Raw genomic sequence first — 19,198 nt, forward strand, 5'->3', positions numbered from 1 at the left:
AATTGTATATTATACATATGTATTTGTATATCCTGGCGAATTATACATATACAAACGTAGCTAATTATACAAACTCGAAACCAGTCCACATAATTAATGTATAATGTTAATCGCGAATGATAATTATAGCAAACTATAGCTATAATTAAATAATATAAATTTGCTTTATCTATGTAATTTTCCCATAAATCAATAGATCAAGGCACATGTATCCATTAGCCCAGCCCAAGCAGATCGTAATTACTCAGGCCCAAATTATTCATTGTTTTGTCTGAATCTTTGATTCAGTTCATAAGCTACTTGGTTATAAAATTGTTTTCAGTACAAAGTATTTTATTTCAGAAGGTAAAAAGATTTGGCACGAATTTAAACTAGTTGATCAAACTTATATCGAATATTGGGTAAAAAATAATAATTATGATATATGTTAGTGTCATGTATGGACCAAAGAGAGCTAGTAATATGAACCATCTATTTATCCAACATCTACTACTTCCTTTGTTTTAATTTTCTAAAGTAAAAATATTTTTGAAATTTGTGACTTAAACTAAAGATATATCAAAATATATTTTACATGAAGATCGGAGATGCACAAATGCCTCAATAAGAAAGTGTGAGAGGTTGCCTATGGTGGGTCTAAGGAGAGGTAGAGATAAGTCGAAGTAGTAATTAAGTAAGAGACCGCAGACCTACAACTTAATGAGAACGATATAACATTAGATTGGAGGATATGGAGGTCGATGATTAGATAGAAAATTATTAAGTTGTAGCAATATTGTCTAGATCCTTATCACTATTCATTAAGGATTAATCGCTTGTGATATTTAACTTGCAGCGCATCCAGAGCTTGTCTAATTCATTTATTTCTCTTAGAATTAAATCATGAGCAACGACCTAAGTAGCCTTTTAGCATTGACATTTACATATTTGAGATTTGTAATATTCTGCTAGGTATCTAATGTTTGGCCAAGTCCTTGGTTGCATATTAGTTTTGGTACTTGTCATTGTTCGCCTTACACATATTATTACCCTATTATTTTTGGATACCATCATTTTGTTGCATGTGAAACTTATCCGAGCTCGTCATGAACTCCTCCTCCTTTGCAACATGAGAGAGTCATTAAGAATCAATTTCTTATTGATTATAACCCATTTATGTATATATATATTCTTATTGATTATATCGAAAATCGAACCGTTAAGTACCATAAATTGATTAACCAAAAACGATTAGAAATAGGTTATTGGGTTGGTTATTGATTTGAATTATTTGGAAATCAAAAATTGATATATTTAACAAATAACAAGTAAAATCGAACCGAACCGATCAATGCACACCCCTAATTGAAATGCACTGAAACTATTTTTGAAATAAATGATGTACAAAATACCTATAAAACTAGATTCTACTGTGCTAAATGAAGATGAAGATTTATTTTTAGCAAGCATAAAGCTACACATTATTTTAAAAAATTCGAAAGACACAATATTGAAATAACTTGTATGGTATGTTACATGTTGAAGCTGGTTGGAATATGGAAGAAACAATGTTTGAAGTGGAAGCGAAGAAAATAGTAGGTTTAGTGAACTCTTCTTCGAAAGATGAGTTCTTGATTCTGTGGTTATGGTGGGTTGAGAAGAAAAAAGGAATGGTTTTTTTTTTATGAAAATGAAGAGTGGATTTTGGCCCCACCCATTTTGGTTGTGGGTCGGGTGAATTTTTATTTTATTTTTGAGTAAAAAAATAAATAAAATCGAGCAAATCATTTAGATGATACCACATGTTGATCCGTTAGATTCAAGGATATATACAATCCAAAGACTGAAGGTAAAGACATATACAACCTTAAAATATAACGAAAGATATTGACACAATATTTATGATCAAAGAACGTATAATCATCCTTTTTTATTTTTATTTAAATTTATCGAAAATAAAAAACACCCCTCAACTTTCAATTATCGTTTATAATTATCCTCAAATTATATCTTTGTTCAAAATATTACATTGGCATCTTTTTTTTGCACATTACTTTAGTTATTTTCAAAAAAAAAGATTAAAAAATAATCTAATTTCGGTTTCGGACTAAACAATATATTTGGTCTATGGCCAAAAATATTTTAAAATATTTTATTATGTGGATATGAACAACAAAAAAGCATTCAAAGTCTTCTCAGATTTGGTCAAATCAAGTTAATTATTATTTTGATTATTAATTACAAACGACCAAACAACATTTATTTTAACTTTCAAAAAGTCAATATCTTGTACATAATAGTCAACTTAGTCTTTTCTACATCTCTATATAACAATTTCTTCCTTATATAGCAGAGGTATCAATACTTACACCTAGCAAATCAAATTCAGTGTTGAGCTTTCTTGTTGTATTAATTAGTTTAATTTCTTCAAAACACCTAAGATTCATGTCTTTAAAAAGAAATGAATTCAGGATGTATCAAAGAACGATTCACAAAACGTTATTAATGTTATATTTTCTGTTAAGTTATAATAGGGTGGAAGGGCAAAAAAAGCTATCCAAATTAGAGGATGTGGAGTTAGAGAAACAACTAAAAATTTTGAACAAGCCAGCCGTCAAAACAGTAAAGGTATTTTTTTTTTCAAAAAATTTATTTTATTATACTTCTAAGTCGCAAAAGACATTTTATTTGATAATATCACTTTTGTATTAGAGTAAACATTTATTTGTCACATGATTCGCTGGAAATGGAGAACATTCCCTTAAATTCCTTCTTTGAATGTAAACTTTGTTGTGGTTGAATATTGAGCAGGTTACTGTTTCGATTTGTTTGTTTTACTTTTTCTTTTAATTCGATTTGTGAAAAAATATTTTTCCATTTTTTAAAACTATTTGATACTATTTTTTCCATAACATATTTAAACCACAAGATTTAAGAGCACTTTAATATAAAATGTATATATTTATTTTAAAATCACAAGATTCAAAACAAAATTAACTTTTGAAACTTCATGTCAAATCCAATCAAACAAATGAACTAAAACGGATTAAGCACAACTTTTGCATTTGATCTTGAAAATTGGAGTCAAGGGTATAATAATGGCTTAGGACACAACTATAGAAATATTTTTCATTAATATGTAATGGCATAGATGAACACTTTCTCAATGAGTAGAATAAATGAATAAAATACTAACGAATGACCTAGATAAGTCTTTTCTCAAAGTTTGATAACATATTTGAAAAAAAAAATCTTTCTTTTTTTAAAGAAAAACAAAGTAGTAGTATTACCATTTACTAAGAATTGTTCTCGTGAGTATGTTTTGTGTTTGAAAGGTATATCTTGTTCTAACTTAGTCTACTTGTTTTATTAATTTTGATTGGGTACAGACTAAATATGGAGATACATACGATTGTGTAGATTTCTACAAACAACGTGCATTTGATCATCCATTGTTGAAGGATCATAATTTTCATCCTAAGGCATATCTCTACTCTATTTTCATTTCATTATCATTTTGTTCATATTGAATGTGATATTATTGACATGCAATTAAACATCTGATTGAACAGATGAAACCTACTTTATCTAGAATCAAGAAAGATTCAACTTTTTCATCAACAACTAATAGGTCATCGACAATATGGTCAAAAGATGGAGGATGCCCTTTTGGAACTATTCCTGTTAAGAGAATTACAAAAGATGATCTTATAAGATTAAATCATATGCCCCCTCCAGAGGATGTCACATTCGACAATGAATATGATGTTGTAAGATAATTTATATCAATTTACTTCTATGTATCTTGCGTATTTCAAACCTAAAAATAATTTCCTTTTCTAATGCAGAGCAACAATAATAGTAGGCCAAATGGAAGATACATATCTTCACAAGTATATAAGGTGGTATATGGCTATAAAATTTATTTTTCAATGTTCATGTTCTATTTAATTGGGTTTGAAGTAATAAAGAAACAAATTATTCTTAGTTTAATTTGGATTCTCTATAAGATTTACTAAAAACAATTAAAAAAATTTATTTAGGTTGCAATAACTCAGATTTCATATAATCCCAATAACAAATTTGCGGGAGCCGGAATGGATACTACTGTGTACAATCCTCAAGTTAATGGACAACAACACAGTGGATCTCGACTAAAAATTCATAAAGGATCAGATATCGTACAAGCTGGTTGGAGAGTAAGTTTATATCAATTTTTTATTCCATTATTCCATCGTTTGTGGAAGAAGGATGTGTGTTAACTATTGAATTTTGTGTTTTAAAGATGTATATTAGAAAATTTGTTAGCAAATGATGAATATTTAATAACAATAATATAATATCTTTGTTTCGTGCTTTAGGTGGACCCAACGTTATACGGGGATACAAACACTAGATTGTTTATACATTTCCAGGTAACTATCTTTCGTACCATGGTGATTTCCCTTTTGAGTTCATTAAACTAGTAAATCTTTTAGTGTTTGTTTAGTGTGAAGGAAAATATTTTATTGAAAATGTTTTCTAATTTTTCCATGTCTATTGGCTTAAATGTTTTCCAAATCAATTTAATTTTCTTAAATTTATGAAAATGACTTTCCTTAAAAAATAAAGAAAACTTTTTTTCAAAAGCCTGCTTCATTCTAATATTACAATATTTTTTACCCTACCCCGCACTCGTACCCGACCCTCCACATCAAAAAAGAAATCTTACTTTTTAATTTTAAATAATTTTTTAACTTTATCCCCAATCCCTAAATCAGACATATCTATTTTTGTAGGCTGGTGAAATTCGTTGCTTCAATACATTATGTCCCGGCTTTGTACAAGTAAACCATGACATACCCCTTGATAATTCACTCAACGATACTATTTCAGTACGTGGAGGAAAACTTTGGGGTTTGGTTGTACACATTGAACGGGTACATTTTATATTGCCTTTATTTTTCTTATTTAGTCTTTGAATATTTTATACAGATATAGGAATTATAATTAGGAGATAACATAAATATTGTTATTGACAACTTATTATCATTTTTATTTTTATTTTTTTTAATAAAGGACTTGTCCGGAAATTGGTGGTTTTTATTGAGAAAAGACTTTACGCGAGTAGGTTTCTGGCCACAAAGTCTCTTCACTGACTTGAAAAGTTTTGCTACGAATGTCGATTGGGGAGGAGTTGTATATAGTCCGTCAGGTGTACCAAAACCTCCGATGGGCTCAAGCTATTTTCCTATTGAAAATACTTCCTATGATTCTTATTGCACTGATCTTACAATTGTCAATGAGAAAGGAAAAACAATTGAAGTAGATACAACAGTCACACATACGGATAATCCGTACAGGGGTGAATTTAAACTACTTTCACGTGGTACACAAAATAAATATTTTTTTATTTATGGGGGACCGGGTGAAAGTACACATGTTTAATAGGAAAGAAAATCTTCTAAATAATGAAAGAAGTTGAAGAAAATTGTTCCTATTTGTTCTATGTACACCTTTAATTTGAATGTTATATTGTCTTCCAAAGAAATGCAAAGAAAAAAAAAAGAAAAATGGTCAAAATACCTCTCAATTTTCATTTATTTATTGATCTTGTCATTACCATTAAAATCGAGTTATTTATACTCTTGTTGTCTATAAACTTGTTTGTATCCCTCAATTGGATGAAAAACTAAAAATCAACAAAAATAATTTAATTTTATGAAATTACTGTATTTCTTTAAAAAATCAAACCTAGCCCAACTAACCAAATACATCACTCTATTTTTAACGTCTTTACAACATTTTTCATCCATTTCTCCTCCTCGTCTTTTCTCTTCTAAAATTGTTAATTATTCTATTTACTATTCGACTTGTTTTTCTTCTAAAGTGCTATTTATATTTCTCATTTTAAGACATTTTTTTCATATTTACCAATAATTACTCACTAAGGATAATTTACTCACTAAGAAAATGATTATATAAGTTCACATACTTTTTCACCTTAATGGTTGCACTAATTTAATCATATGCGTTTACATGACATGCATGTATTAACTTTGTGTAAACACTCGATACATGTAAGTTTTATCCATACTTTTTCACCTTAACAAATTGTGATTGCACTAATTTAATCATATATTTTTTTCTTACATGACATATTAACTTTGTGTAATCACTCGATACATGTAAATTTTATCCATAAAACTTTGATAATTTTTTTAAGAAATCTCAGCATACTACGAGAATAATTCATGCCAAATGAAAGATAAAAATAAAAATATATTCTAAAAGTAATTTTAAAGATTGGATAATTAAGTTAGTTTGATATATAAAAATATTTTAATAATTTAATTATTATAGAATGAAGGAGTTATTATTTTTTAATAAATATTCAAATTTATCTATATATATTAGATATTAGAAGAGGTGAAAAGCATCATTTGTCAGCGCCAAAAAAAAAACAATTTCTTAAATAATTAAAACTAATTATATTTAATATAATAATATAATAATTACTATTTTATATTTGAAATTATTTTAAATATAGTTATATGTAACGTGTGTGTGAGAAAGAGTGTGCAGTTCCTTTTTTTTTCTAAAGAAATATTTTAAGTCTTCTCAAAGCTCCTTATTTATATAATAATAATAATAATATAATAATAATAATAATAATCTTTATCTATATATAAATCTATCTATATAGAATAGGAGAAGTGAAAACACCACATGTCAGCATCACAAAAACAAATTTTTGAAATAATTAAAACTAATTATATTTAATATAATAATATAATAATTAATATTTTATATTTAAAATTATTTTAAATATAGTTATGTGTAACGTGTGTGTGAGAGAGATAATGAGCAGTTTCTTTTTTTTCTAAGAATATTTTTATGTCTTCTCAAACCTTGTTATTTATAGTATAATAATAATAATAAAAATAACAATAATAATAATAGTATTAATAATCTTCTATCTATATATTAAAGGAGAATAAAAAGTTATTTATGTCGACACAATAAATTTTCAAAATTTTAAACAATAAATAATCAATAATTGAATATTAAAAATCATCCATTGTTAATTTAAAACAGTTTTAACATCACTTTTTATACTATACACAAAAAAATACTCCTTACTTATTGCAACTAAAACATAAATATATAATTTCCTTTTTTTCTCTATTTTATTAATATTGTACTTATTTAAAATTCAAATCAACATCAGATTTTCAATTTTCTATATAACTATAATAAATTATTTGTAGTTATATTATATAAACAATATTTAGAAAACGGTATAATAAATTATTTGTAGTTATATTATATAAACAAAACAGTTATTTTGTAAAGCAAAATAACAAACTCCATATATTTTTAAGAAAACGGTATTCTTTTAAAAGTAAAAGTTACAAAGAAATAGATTTGTAAAAAAATAAAAGAAAAACGAAGACATGTCAATGTTTCTAAATTTAAATTTTGATTTAAGGAAATAGTTATAGTAACGTCTAAAATATAGGTAACTAATTAAAATACAATAATTTTTTAACAAATTCAAATAGGGTAATTTTTTTATATATAAAAAAAAGAATGATAACTCACGAAACTAACTAAGAAAAAATAATTTTTCTTTCAAAAAGTAAATCAATGTTTTTTTAGTTTTTTTAATTTTTAATTTTTAATTTTTAATTTGAATTGATCTTACTTCTTATCTGATTGATGTTTTTTGAGTTTCAAATCGATGATAACTTCCCGTCGACAGTTTATTAACTTCTAATAATGAATGATTTTTTCATACATTATAATTATTTTATATATAAATTACCCCAATAAATCTTCTAAACCAACCCCACCACTTCTTCTGAAAAAAAAAACTACCGAAAATCCAAAATTAATATACATTTTTTCAAAAGTTTTATCATAATTTGAATATATTTTATTATTTTGGAAGTGCAATAGTCTTCACATGCATGATGATGGAAACAATTTATCAAGGAGTAATTTTCACAGTTTCACCTAGACACTCATGTACCTAATATATAATAACACAAGTACATTATACATAATAATAACGTGTATATAGGCCCAAGTCAAATGTTGTACATATAATTGCTTGATTTGGATTATTCGAAGAATCTAAAGCCTAATATGTAGTATCATAAAAAAGATTTGACAATCAAAACCTATTTTTCGATTCACTCAAAGAGATTAATAGGGTCGTAACAGAGATATGTGAAAAGTAAGTTCAGTTACTTGTATTCTTAATCCTAAATGAATCGTATGTGTTCTATTTAGATAGGCTTGAATGAGTACTTCTCATCATGAGAGTGTATATACTAATAACCCTATTCCGGCCTCGTAATTTCCATGGTTTCACTCAATGGCGGAGACATGATTTTCATTAAGGGGTATCAATGACTGTAATAAAAATAATAATTATGAGGCTAGCAGAGCTAAAACACGCAACCTCATTCTTAAACATAAAAATAACAATATATGCACAATTAAGGCTATATATATCGGGTTATAAGCATATTTTTAATTTTTTTTTACTTATAGCAGATTATTTTTGAGTTATAGCATATCAATTAATATTATATTTAATTAAAATTCAATTATCATTTAATTTAAATACTAATTAATTTGTTTAAATTTTTAATTTTATTATTACAGTTACCTTTTTAAAAACCACCTCTTTAAATTTTTACTTTAATTAATTATATATTTTTACAGTTACCTTTTTAAAATTAAATATTCAATTTTCATGTTTTTAGGGGTTTAAATTTATCATGTTGCTTGTTTACCGTTACCCAATCACTCATACCCCAATCATAATCCACCCCTATCACAAGTCAATCGAAGATTATACACAGCAAATGCTGATGCTTTAAAAGCTGCATCAGAAAAAGAACAAGCTTGATAAGAGGCTTAATGGGCAAATGGATAGATTCCCTTCTCAAGAACTATGAAAATGTTGTCAGAGGGCTGAAAGAATTGATCAATACAATGTATGTAGGTACTTTATCACAATTAAGAATTTAGACGATATCAGGATGATTATAGATTGACTGACATCGAGATTGAATCACTCTTAAAGAAAGTTGAATTTACTATTGATGAAGATGTTGTTAAGGTTGCTAGAGAAGAGATTAGGAAAAAACTTGATGTCTTTATGAAGAATGTTGAAGATCTTGGAATTCAAGCTGTTTTTTAGATTACATGTTTTTTTTAATTCTTGAACAATTTGTTTATGTTTAAGTATTTTATTATTTTTTAATATCATATTTTTTTTTACAGTAATTCCATCTTCATATGAATTACAGATTGACTTATATAATTTATGGATACTAGTATTTCTACATAAATCATAGCATCTGCATCAATAGTTCAAAGTAGCACTTTCATTTCAAAGTGCACAATTTAATTGATAAAATATGTATCAAATATGATTAAAATATGTATGAATCTATCTTCAATTATTAATTATTTTAATTTCATCATACCATATATCAATGGGTCAATGTACTCTTATTTGGATGAAATATGTATGAAGTCCGATTATTACTTGTATGAACATGACATCACATTTTTGATTTATTATTTTTTTAGTATGAAAAATATCATACATTCAATTTATACTTTTTTGAAAATACATGTATGAATATACATTTTCAATTGTTGATTATTTTATTTTCAAGATACTTTCAATATACATAGTTCATACCATGTGGATTCACTATTTTAAACATATTTTAACTAGTTATTCATTGTACCATTGATATGTTAAAAATAGTGGATACATATGTATGATTTTTCTATGAACTATGTATGTATTTTCATTAATACTTTTATGAAAAAGGTTGACATAAAATAAAGTTAGTATTGAAATAAAATTGATATAAAGTGTGTTTCAACGTTATTTATAGTTAGACAATATTCAGAAACCACAATTACTCAAATAATATTAAAGACACCAAATGCACTTGATGAAACAAAACATATGTCTAACAGACAAAACAACATGAATTGAGTTAGACAATATTCAGAAGTCTTGCTTATATATGATGCTTGTTAATAAATTGAGTAGTGAGCTACAGGGGATATTGTGCTCTTCCCATATTTTAATTGTATGTTTGTGAAACAAGCTTTCATTTTCTTCACATTTGCAGAAACTGACTAGATGGAGAAGTCTCTAAAGAAACTCATTTGAGACGATTCTGAAGGTAAAGTTATTCTCTATAGCGTATAGAAACAGTAACGAGTGTCTTGTGTTCTCAACATGTTGATGTGTTCCCGTCTTTTGCTTATCTAAATAGTTCCATCAGCAAAGACTTGTGGAAAATTCACCTCGGAACAGCTGCACATCATCCATCAACTGATGCAAGCTTGTTTTCTAGCTCGTTGCCTCTTCTGCCACATGCAAAATGTATGTTTAAGTTTCTGAGACTCTTGATAATTCACTTAATGGTTTTGCAAAATTAAGCATGTCTGATATATGGTATTGTTGGACATCATGTCTTCTCAAACAGTGCTGGAACTGTTACGGGAGAGCTCCCCTATTCAGTCGGAGCGTACCGACTCTTCTGTCTGGTCAAACTCATCATTGGCACATCCATTTGCATCAAATGAACAAGGGCAAGGCTATCCATATTCCCATCGACAGGGCTTGTTCCCCGGATCACATCATGTGGGATCTGCTCCATCAGGAATTCCTCTGGATAGGCGTTTGGGTTTTTTTTCCGAGTCTCCTGAAACCTCATATATGAACCAAGTTGCATATGGTAGTTCAGGTTCTAGTCATAGTCATGGTATGAGTATAGGTCGCCTTGGGTCAATGAACATGGCTGGTTCTCCTATCTCTAGAATGATTCCACTGCCTAGGAACGGGCCTATATTTTTTGGAACAGGAACGACTAACAATGAAGGGATAATCGAACAAGTTCGGAGTCGAAGAGTTGAAAGTGGAAGTGAGATAGACAACAAAAAACAATATCTGCTTGATTTGGAGAAGATTTTCAATTCCTAATTATCTAAACGTCTTTGAATTATATTTTATTCTATAAATAAAAATAATAAAGCAAAACGACTTTCTTCTGCACAACATTCACGCTAATTCAATCAGTCATGAGTCAACTAGCCATTGACTAATTTGTAAAAATAAATACTTCATAATATTTTTTTAATTAACCTACTAAAACTTGCTTACTTTAATTAATCATATTAAAAATAGACAATATTCTGTGACACAGATTGAACTCATCTTTTTGTTATATCCGCAAAATTTACTTTCTTTTATTCGATTATAGAATTTGATTCTTGCTAAGAATGTCATATCTTTGTATAAAAAAAACTAACTTCCTTTTTTTTTAAAAAAAAAACAAAGAAGTTTAGAAAATGATATTTCCTTTATCCTTTCATCACATTATTTATGATGGAAACAATTTAAGTTATGTATGAAAATTTCTTAAAATTATTATATTATCCTTACTTATTATAACAATTAATTTGTCTTATATTTAAGATTTAAAAAATTTATCAATATGTTAAAAGAAACTTATTCTAGATATTTTACTCTCTATATATCTTTAAGTATTTGTCAACTTTTGAATTGACATATCTATTAAGACAAATGACGTAATAAGTTCATTATTGTACCCCTATTAATTATAAAGTTAATAAATTAAAAATTTTAAATTTTTTAAGAAATTCTACTTTTTTTTTCAAAATAATTAATTGAAAGTATCATAGGTAAAACATATTTTTTTTGTCTTTTTAATTTATCAAAATAGTAAGAACAACTAAAAAGAAAAAGTGGACAAGTAATTAGTAACGAAGAGACCAAAGAGTAATTTCAAACATGTTTTTCATTGTACGCAATGAAAAGAAGCATCATCATGCAAGTGTTTCTTATAGTTTCACATTATCAAAAAAATTATTGAAGTTATTCAAATTAAAGACTATTTTGAAGTTCACAAATTATTATTATAAAAAACAATCATTTTGATATTAATACTTTTTATTTTTTTTATATATAAAAAGATAAAGGAACAAAAGATATGTTATAACTACTGGTAAATATGTGACTGAAGTAATGCTACATATTCAATGAAAAAAGATTTTATTCCTGTGCTTAATTATCTTCTAACTTAAAATAACGTCAAAACAAGATATCAAATTTCTTAATTATATTTGTCCATCTCTCTTCATTTGGTATGGTAAGTTTTAAATTGTGATTGATCATTGGCTTAGCGTTAGATGTTTTAATCACTTAAAGAAACAATAAAAAGAGTATCAATTAAGTGAAAGATCAGAATATCAATTGTACTCGAAAAATATTTATCAAATGAGATATTAAAATATTGATCGATTTAAAAGGTGTAAGTGGATGAAAATATATATTTATTGCCATAAATTATTAATTTTGCTAAGTAAAATTATATATAATGTTAAAGTTTTTATGTTGTGCGTATATATTTTAATATAAAATATGAATTTTCTATGAATTTTAAAATCTCAAAAAAGTTTTTGAATAAACAGAAGAATCTATATTCTCTATTGCAAAAATTCCCCTCATCAAATGGGGCATAAGGCATATGCATAGTGACTCTTGCAAATAAGAAAGTAAATAATTATTTAAAAATTATTTTTTTGAAGCAGTTACATAATATAAAATATAATATTAGAAACAAAATATGTGGTTTTAAAACTAATAATAACCGCTTAAGGATAATATTTATTATAATCTTAAATTTTAACATCTCAATTTAGTCTAATTAATAATTAGTTTATCCTTATTAATTTTAGTGATCACACATTAACTATTCTTTTAAGCCTTCAGTTTATTTAGTTTTATTTTTATTTCATGGCCCTTTAGACATTAAGTAGTATTGTTATGAAAGAGTACGATGTTTAAACATATGTTGTTTATGTTTTTCATAAAGTTTGATAAAATTATTAATTGTCTTATAGATTAGATATCTTTGATAATTTTACTATTTTTTATTGGATAGATTTATAACTAAATTATGAAATAGAATACCTACGTTCTTATTGCAAAATGAAAAAATAAATTTCGTTATAACAGTATTGTAGCGCCCTTGCTGGCACGAATCGTGTTCTTCCAGTGTGTGTATATATATATATATATACTCAATTGTTAATTATTTTAATATCCACATTATTTTTATTTTTTGAATATGTAATCAACAAAAATGAAAAAGGTGAGACATGAGAATTAAAATAAAGAAATACGCAGGTCAGCCGACTTAACAAAGTTGGTTGGTCCACTTATATTAAATAAAGATGGATATATGTGTCATTATAGAGTATTTTTGTCTAAAGAAGAAATGGTACAATTAAAAAAGAAAGCAGATACCGTAATTTTAAACATTAATTGCAAGGGGCAATGACCAGATTACCATGAGCTTTTATAATACGGCATAAAACAGCATGTTGAAAGTTTGAAACTCAGTCTCTTCTAAATAAAAGAAAAAGAAATATTTAATTTTATTCATTATATTTAATATTATATTTTTCATTAAATAACATACTGACTTTAAATCTCTCTCGGTTCAACATTGTCGGAATTGGGAACTCTCTTCTTTGCCCATTTTCTCCAAATTTTCATAAGTGCAAACATCAGAAAGAAAAGAACAGTCATCACAGCAGCAGCGATCAGAGTTTGAATCATGTACCTAGCTGTAAATTGATCATCATTCCAATTGTCCTCTTCTGTAGAAGGATACGTTTTGTTATTCATCTGCAATCAAATATTAGATTAATAAAAAAAGAAACGATAGAGTATAATTTTTACAAATATATTGTCGATCGATCATATGCAAGAAAACAAAATATAAAGTTATCAAACCTCTTTTCCAGTTACATTCTATATATCTTGTGAAGAAAGGGAAAGAAATGAAAAAAAAAATGGACGAGCAATGCATGCAAGTTGTATATATGTATACGTACTAAGCATGAAAATGATTCATGAATAAATTAAGCCTGAGTTAACAGAGACAATACAATATATGCATAAAAGCAAAGGACACTAAAAAGAAGAATATAGAAGAAGATGCATACACTCGAAAGGAAGAATTTTTTATGATAATCAAACAAGAAATATGTTTTGTTATGTTAACTAAACATTCAAAGCATTAATATTTATACACGCACGCTTGACCAAAATGGCTAAACATTTAACTATACTATGTTTTGTCTTTAATATCTTCTTTTTATATATTTTTGAACATTTTATTGAAATTAATTTTAATTTTTGTGAAAAATTTGTCACGGCATTTCCTTGATATCTATTTTTTTATGAATAATAAATCTCTCTTATTTAAGGGACCTTTCCTAATAATGGCAATTAGTATTAAATAATCCTAATATAATTCAACATGGACGCATTTGTAAGTTAAAAGTCCTTTTCTACATATTATTTTATCACATCGAATCTTTATATAACAACACTTGAATTAACAAAACATCATTTTTAATTAACTAACTAAGAATTATTCCTGTTTCACATTTATATAATAATCTTGATTTCTAACATGTAACAAGAGTTTTACAAGTCACTAATTCTTATAACTTGCCTTGGACTCAATACAGAATATTGTTATAGGCATGTGGATAAACTTTTCATATTAAAAGCCGAAAAAAAAGAAGAAGTTACGTGTATGCATGATTGATCGTGACAATTAGTTTTTAATCAAAACTAAAAAGCAAAAGTGCATTATAAGGTTGTTGATTATGGTTAGGCTCCATTAGACAAAATGACAAACAAATTAAAAACAAGACAAACAAAGATTAGATATTATAGAATTACTTTAAGGATTTAAACTAATAGAAGAAATCAATTATTTTAAGATTTCTTAAAATTAATGCAGAATGGAAAAAAAATACGTAGGAAAATCAAATCCCTAGCTAATATAAATCACAAAATCAAGATTCTTGGTCAACCAATTTGTGTTCTTAATAGTATATAATAGTGTGGTCCTATTTTATAATAATACTACAAAATGTTGACCCCCAAAAGCAACAATTGTATGGCCCCCAATTCTGAATTTTTTAAAGGCTTTATATAACAAAACATCACTTTTAATTAACTAACTAAGAATTATTCCTGGCTTCACATCTATCAATAATCTTGATTTCTGACATGTAACAAGAGTTTTACAAGTTATTAATTCTTATAACTTGCCTTGGACTCAATACAGAATATTGTTATAGACGATTGTTATAGGTGTGTGAATAAACTTTTCATATTAAAAGCCCTCCAAAAAAAAGAAAGTCACGTGTATGCAAGATTACTCGTGACATATATTTGATAATTGGCTAAAAGTATATACTTATAGCACATTATCATAGCGTATATCTAAATCATAATTATGTTGATACATCGTTATTTTGAATATCTTTACACTTAAATGTTTATATTTTATTAGGTTTGAGAAAGTAATAATTGTTACTTCTTGATGTCATTTGACACTAGAAGACCTAAAAATGCAGCATACATCCCCCAAATAAGGGAACAATGAAAGGCACCTAAGCCAAACCAAAATTATGAGTCCCAAATGTGACCAATTTCTGTTCTACCACCATAATGAGAAAAAAAGAGAAGAAAGAAGATATACGGGTGACTGAATTGATACAATAAATGGTATTCATAAAGGAGGCCAGAGATTTGATTCTCTCTGTCAACGCTCATGGAGTCGATCACTCTAAACATGTCTTATGTATGGTTTAACTTATGACTTATACATGCACAAAAAATGAGTTTATTATCTAGTGTTCATTCAAAGATAACGACAAATTTTTTTAAAAAAAAAGGGTCAAATGCCCCTACACTATTGAAGTAGAATATACACCCCCTTGTTTGCATTTTGGCACAAAAATGCCTCTATCGTTAGCCAAATGAAACAAATATATATGCCTTAAACTATTGATATAAACTAATTATACATTTCATTTACTTTTTGGCACAAAATATCCTTATAATAACTAATATGCGCCTCTCCACTCACATACTTCACGTCAGACATATTTCAAAAGGCAAATGAAGAGTTTCACATCAAATGTATAACAATGAGTTCATAAGGTAAACAATATCAATTCAACATAATATCCTCCACTTAATTCACTAAAATATATACATCTTCTGATCGAAATAAATAAATAAATAAATAAATATATATATATATATATATATATATATATACATTTTTTTAAAAATGCTAAAATCTTATTAACATCAATTAATTTTGATGTGTAGAAAAAAATGGGAATAACAATTTTATACAATATACTATGAATGTAACCGACGAAGAATAAAAAGCCAACGATATTGTTCTTGATAAAACTTATTGGTCTCTCCCCGAAATTATATAAAAGTGTTGACGTGACACTTTTATGTGGTAGGGTGTGATTTTGATTTTAACAAATAAAAAATGAAGTAACTTTTTTAATTTATATGATCGTATTTAACTGAATATATGTAATGGAAAAGGATCAAAACTAATCTTAAACTATTTGAAATAAATTAAGTATATTCTTGAACTATCTCAGGGGCGGCTCCATAGCTTTAAAAAAAAAAAGGCAATCGCCTCATGCCCCCAAAATGAGGGGCCTAATTTTTTTAAAAAAAATTATAGGTTAATGTCTTTTTAAAAAAAATAATATTAAGTAGTATTTGTAGAAAATAATTTTTTTATATAAAAGAGTAAAGAAGTAATAGAAGTTTGACAAATTATGAATGCTATGTCTCAAGAAAGATTAAATTATTAACTATAATAAACTTTATAAAAATATATACTCAAATTTAAGGCTTCCATTTGAATTTGATTTTAGGCCACCAATTTACTAGAGTCGCTCCTAAACTATCTTTCGACTAAAAAATACTCTTCTCGTCTAAGTATTGAACCATAGTTACCTTTCGGTTTAACGGAAGAGTTATGTGGCATTCATGTGTGCATTAAAATACCACATGAATGTCTAATTTGTCATTTTATATAGATTCATAATTTGTACTATATACAACAACAGTCTATATGGTATAGCCGTTATGACTAAATAAAATAGAACCAATATTTTTATATAAATATAGTACAAACAAGACGAATTTAGTGAACCTTTGGCTATCGACTCCTGTACAATAATTGTTTCAAATTTTTAAGTTTGATAAAATATTATTTTATAAAGTCGAGAGCAAATTGGATAAAAAAGTGAAAGAGTAAAAAAAAAAAGGAATGTGAGCATTATTATTGCACTATACCAACGACTTTTTGGCGATAGGATTGCATTGCTTACTCAAGACAATTAATTTTGTACTTATAAGTAGTCCCCAATTTAATGAACTTTTGTTTAATCAAAACTAAAAAGCAAAGTGCATTATAAGGTTGTTGATTATGGTTAGGCTCCATTAGACAAAATGACAAACAAATTAACAACAAGACAAATAAGATTAGATATTATTGAATTACTTTAACGATTTAAACTAATCTAATAAATAAATTATTTTGAGATTTCTTAAAATTAATGCAGAATGGAAAAAAAATTATGTAGAAAAATCAAATTTCCTAGCTAATATAAATCACAAAATCAATATTCTTGGTCAACCAATTAGTGTTCTTAATAGTATATAATAGTGTGGTCCTATTTCATAATAATACTACAAAATGTTGACCCCCAAAAGCAACAATTTTATGGCCCCCATAAACAAATAATTCTCAATTTTTTTAAAGACTTTTTAATATGTGTCGCTATTTTATTGGGCCATATTATTTTTCCAGCTAATACGACAAGAATTGTTAATAATTCCAAATTTCATAGCTTTACTAATACATAATATATTATATACAATCAAATCTTGTTATATATAATAACATTTCACGATATATGATCTAGATTTTTTTAAGAATGTAATTACATGTTATATTTATTTTTCTATAATATTAATTTATTTATTACAACAATAATATTTATTCGGGTGATATATCCTCTATAACGGTTATAATCAAATGTTGAGTAATAGTAATACTTTTATAATAATTATTGATCCATAATATTATGTACATACTAAATTTCGAATAATAACATTTTTAAAAAAATAATTTATAATAATACCTTACTAAAAAATTATAAAATTTTCAGATAAACATTATCATTAATATAATGGAGTTTGAAAATATATTGCTTCCATACGAAAAATATAAAATGTGTGTGTCTTTGTTTTTTCGTTTGCTTGCACGTTATAAATCTATATTTGACAAGGACAATTAACAATAATTAAATATTAATTGTTCAATGGAAGATGACACAGGTTATATTTGAATTAACGTGCATGCAAAGTTAAATATGAAAGCAGTATGATTCCTTTTATTTTTTGTTGTCTTTGAGTTGTTTATAGTTATTTATTTTTTACAATATAGATAGTTAATTTTCCATTAAAGATAATGATATAATACTTTAATTACGATGTGCATTTTGAAGCTTCCACAAATTAAATGAGTTATATAAAAAAAGTTGTAAGTTAATTGCGATTTCATTACACTAATTTATTAGGTGTGAATGAGATTTTTTCTTACAAAGGAGAAGGGGAAAGAAGACAATTTGCACCACTAATAGATTTAGTTATTTTTACTTTTTTTCAACTAATGTCAATTTCTTGCTTTACGAAAATAATTTTATTTTGAAAAAAAATTATTTTCTCCTTGAAAGGCCTAATTATTTATGTGCAATTAATTTTTGAACGAAGTAAAAAATGATAACAACGTTCTATTTCCAGTCGCAAGCAAGAAAAAAAAAACCAATAAGGCTCATTTCCCTTAAATCATAAATTTTAATATTGAATTACATGATTGGAAAAACTTAACAAGACGAATACTTTCTCCTTTATAAGTGTGACATTTTTTTAAAAAAATCAATCTGATAAGAACGAGTCAAGTAAGATTGACCAAATTTCTAAAAATAAGATGCACATGATATTTTAATCTAATTTTATATTGACATACCTCAAATTAACATAACAATTACATTTTTAATGCTTAACATGACATTAATTGAAAGAATCACACGAGCTCCTTTATGACAATAAACTTTACCCGATATGAATTTATATTTATCTTATCAAATATAACAAATTTATAATAATTTGACTTAGTAAAAGAGAAATTTGTACAAAAATTTTGACAAAATTATCATCACATTACCCTACCCCCTCTAACCCTATGGGGTCTGG

The 19,198-nt window shown here is 26.5% G+C and overlaps 1 protein-coding gene and 1 long non-coding RNA gene across 2 annotated transcripts; one reads left to right on the plus strand and one right to left on the minus strand.

The window, feature by feature from the left end:
* The first annotated feature begins 2,357 nt into the window (after window positions 1-2,357).
* On the plus strand, window positions 2,358-5,509 carry LOC107025539. The gene is made up of 8 exons (XM_015226324.2): window positions 2,358-2,607; window positions 3,369-3,461; window positions 3,552-3,749; window positions 3,828-3,881; window positions 4,023-4,178; window positions 4,341-4,394; window positions 4,758-4,898; window positions 5,038-5,509. The coding sequence occupies exons 1-8, from the start codon at window positions 2,425-2,427 to the stop codon at window positions 5,404-5,406; spliced, it is 1,248 nt and encodes a 415-aa protein (XP_015081810.1). The 5' UTR covers window positions 2,358-2,424; the 3' UTR covers window positions 5,407-5,509.
* A 7,841-nt stretch (window positions 5,510-13,350) lies between these two features.
* LOC114077852 lies at window positions 13,351-14,096 on the minus strand. Its single transcript, XR_003579125.1, has 2 exons — window positions 14,041-14,096; window positions 13,351-13,720 (listed from the first exon to the last, which is right to left on the minus strand). It is a non-coding gene; the product is annotated as an uncharacterized LOC114077852 (long non-coding RNA).
* Window positions 14,097-19,198: the final 5,102 nt, after the last annotated feature.

Source organism: Solanum pennellii, chromosome 7 (genome assembly GCF_001406875.1).
Source record: "Solanum pennellii chromosome 7, SPENNV200".
Taxonomy (NCBI): domain Eukaryota; kingdom Viridiplantae; phylum Streptophyta; class Magnoliopsida; order Solanales; family Solanaceae; genus Solanum; species Solanum pennellii.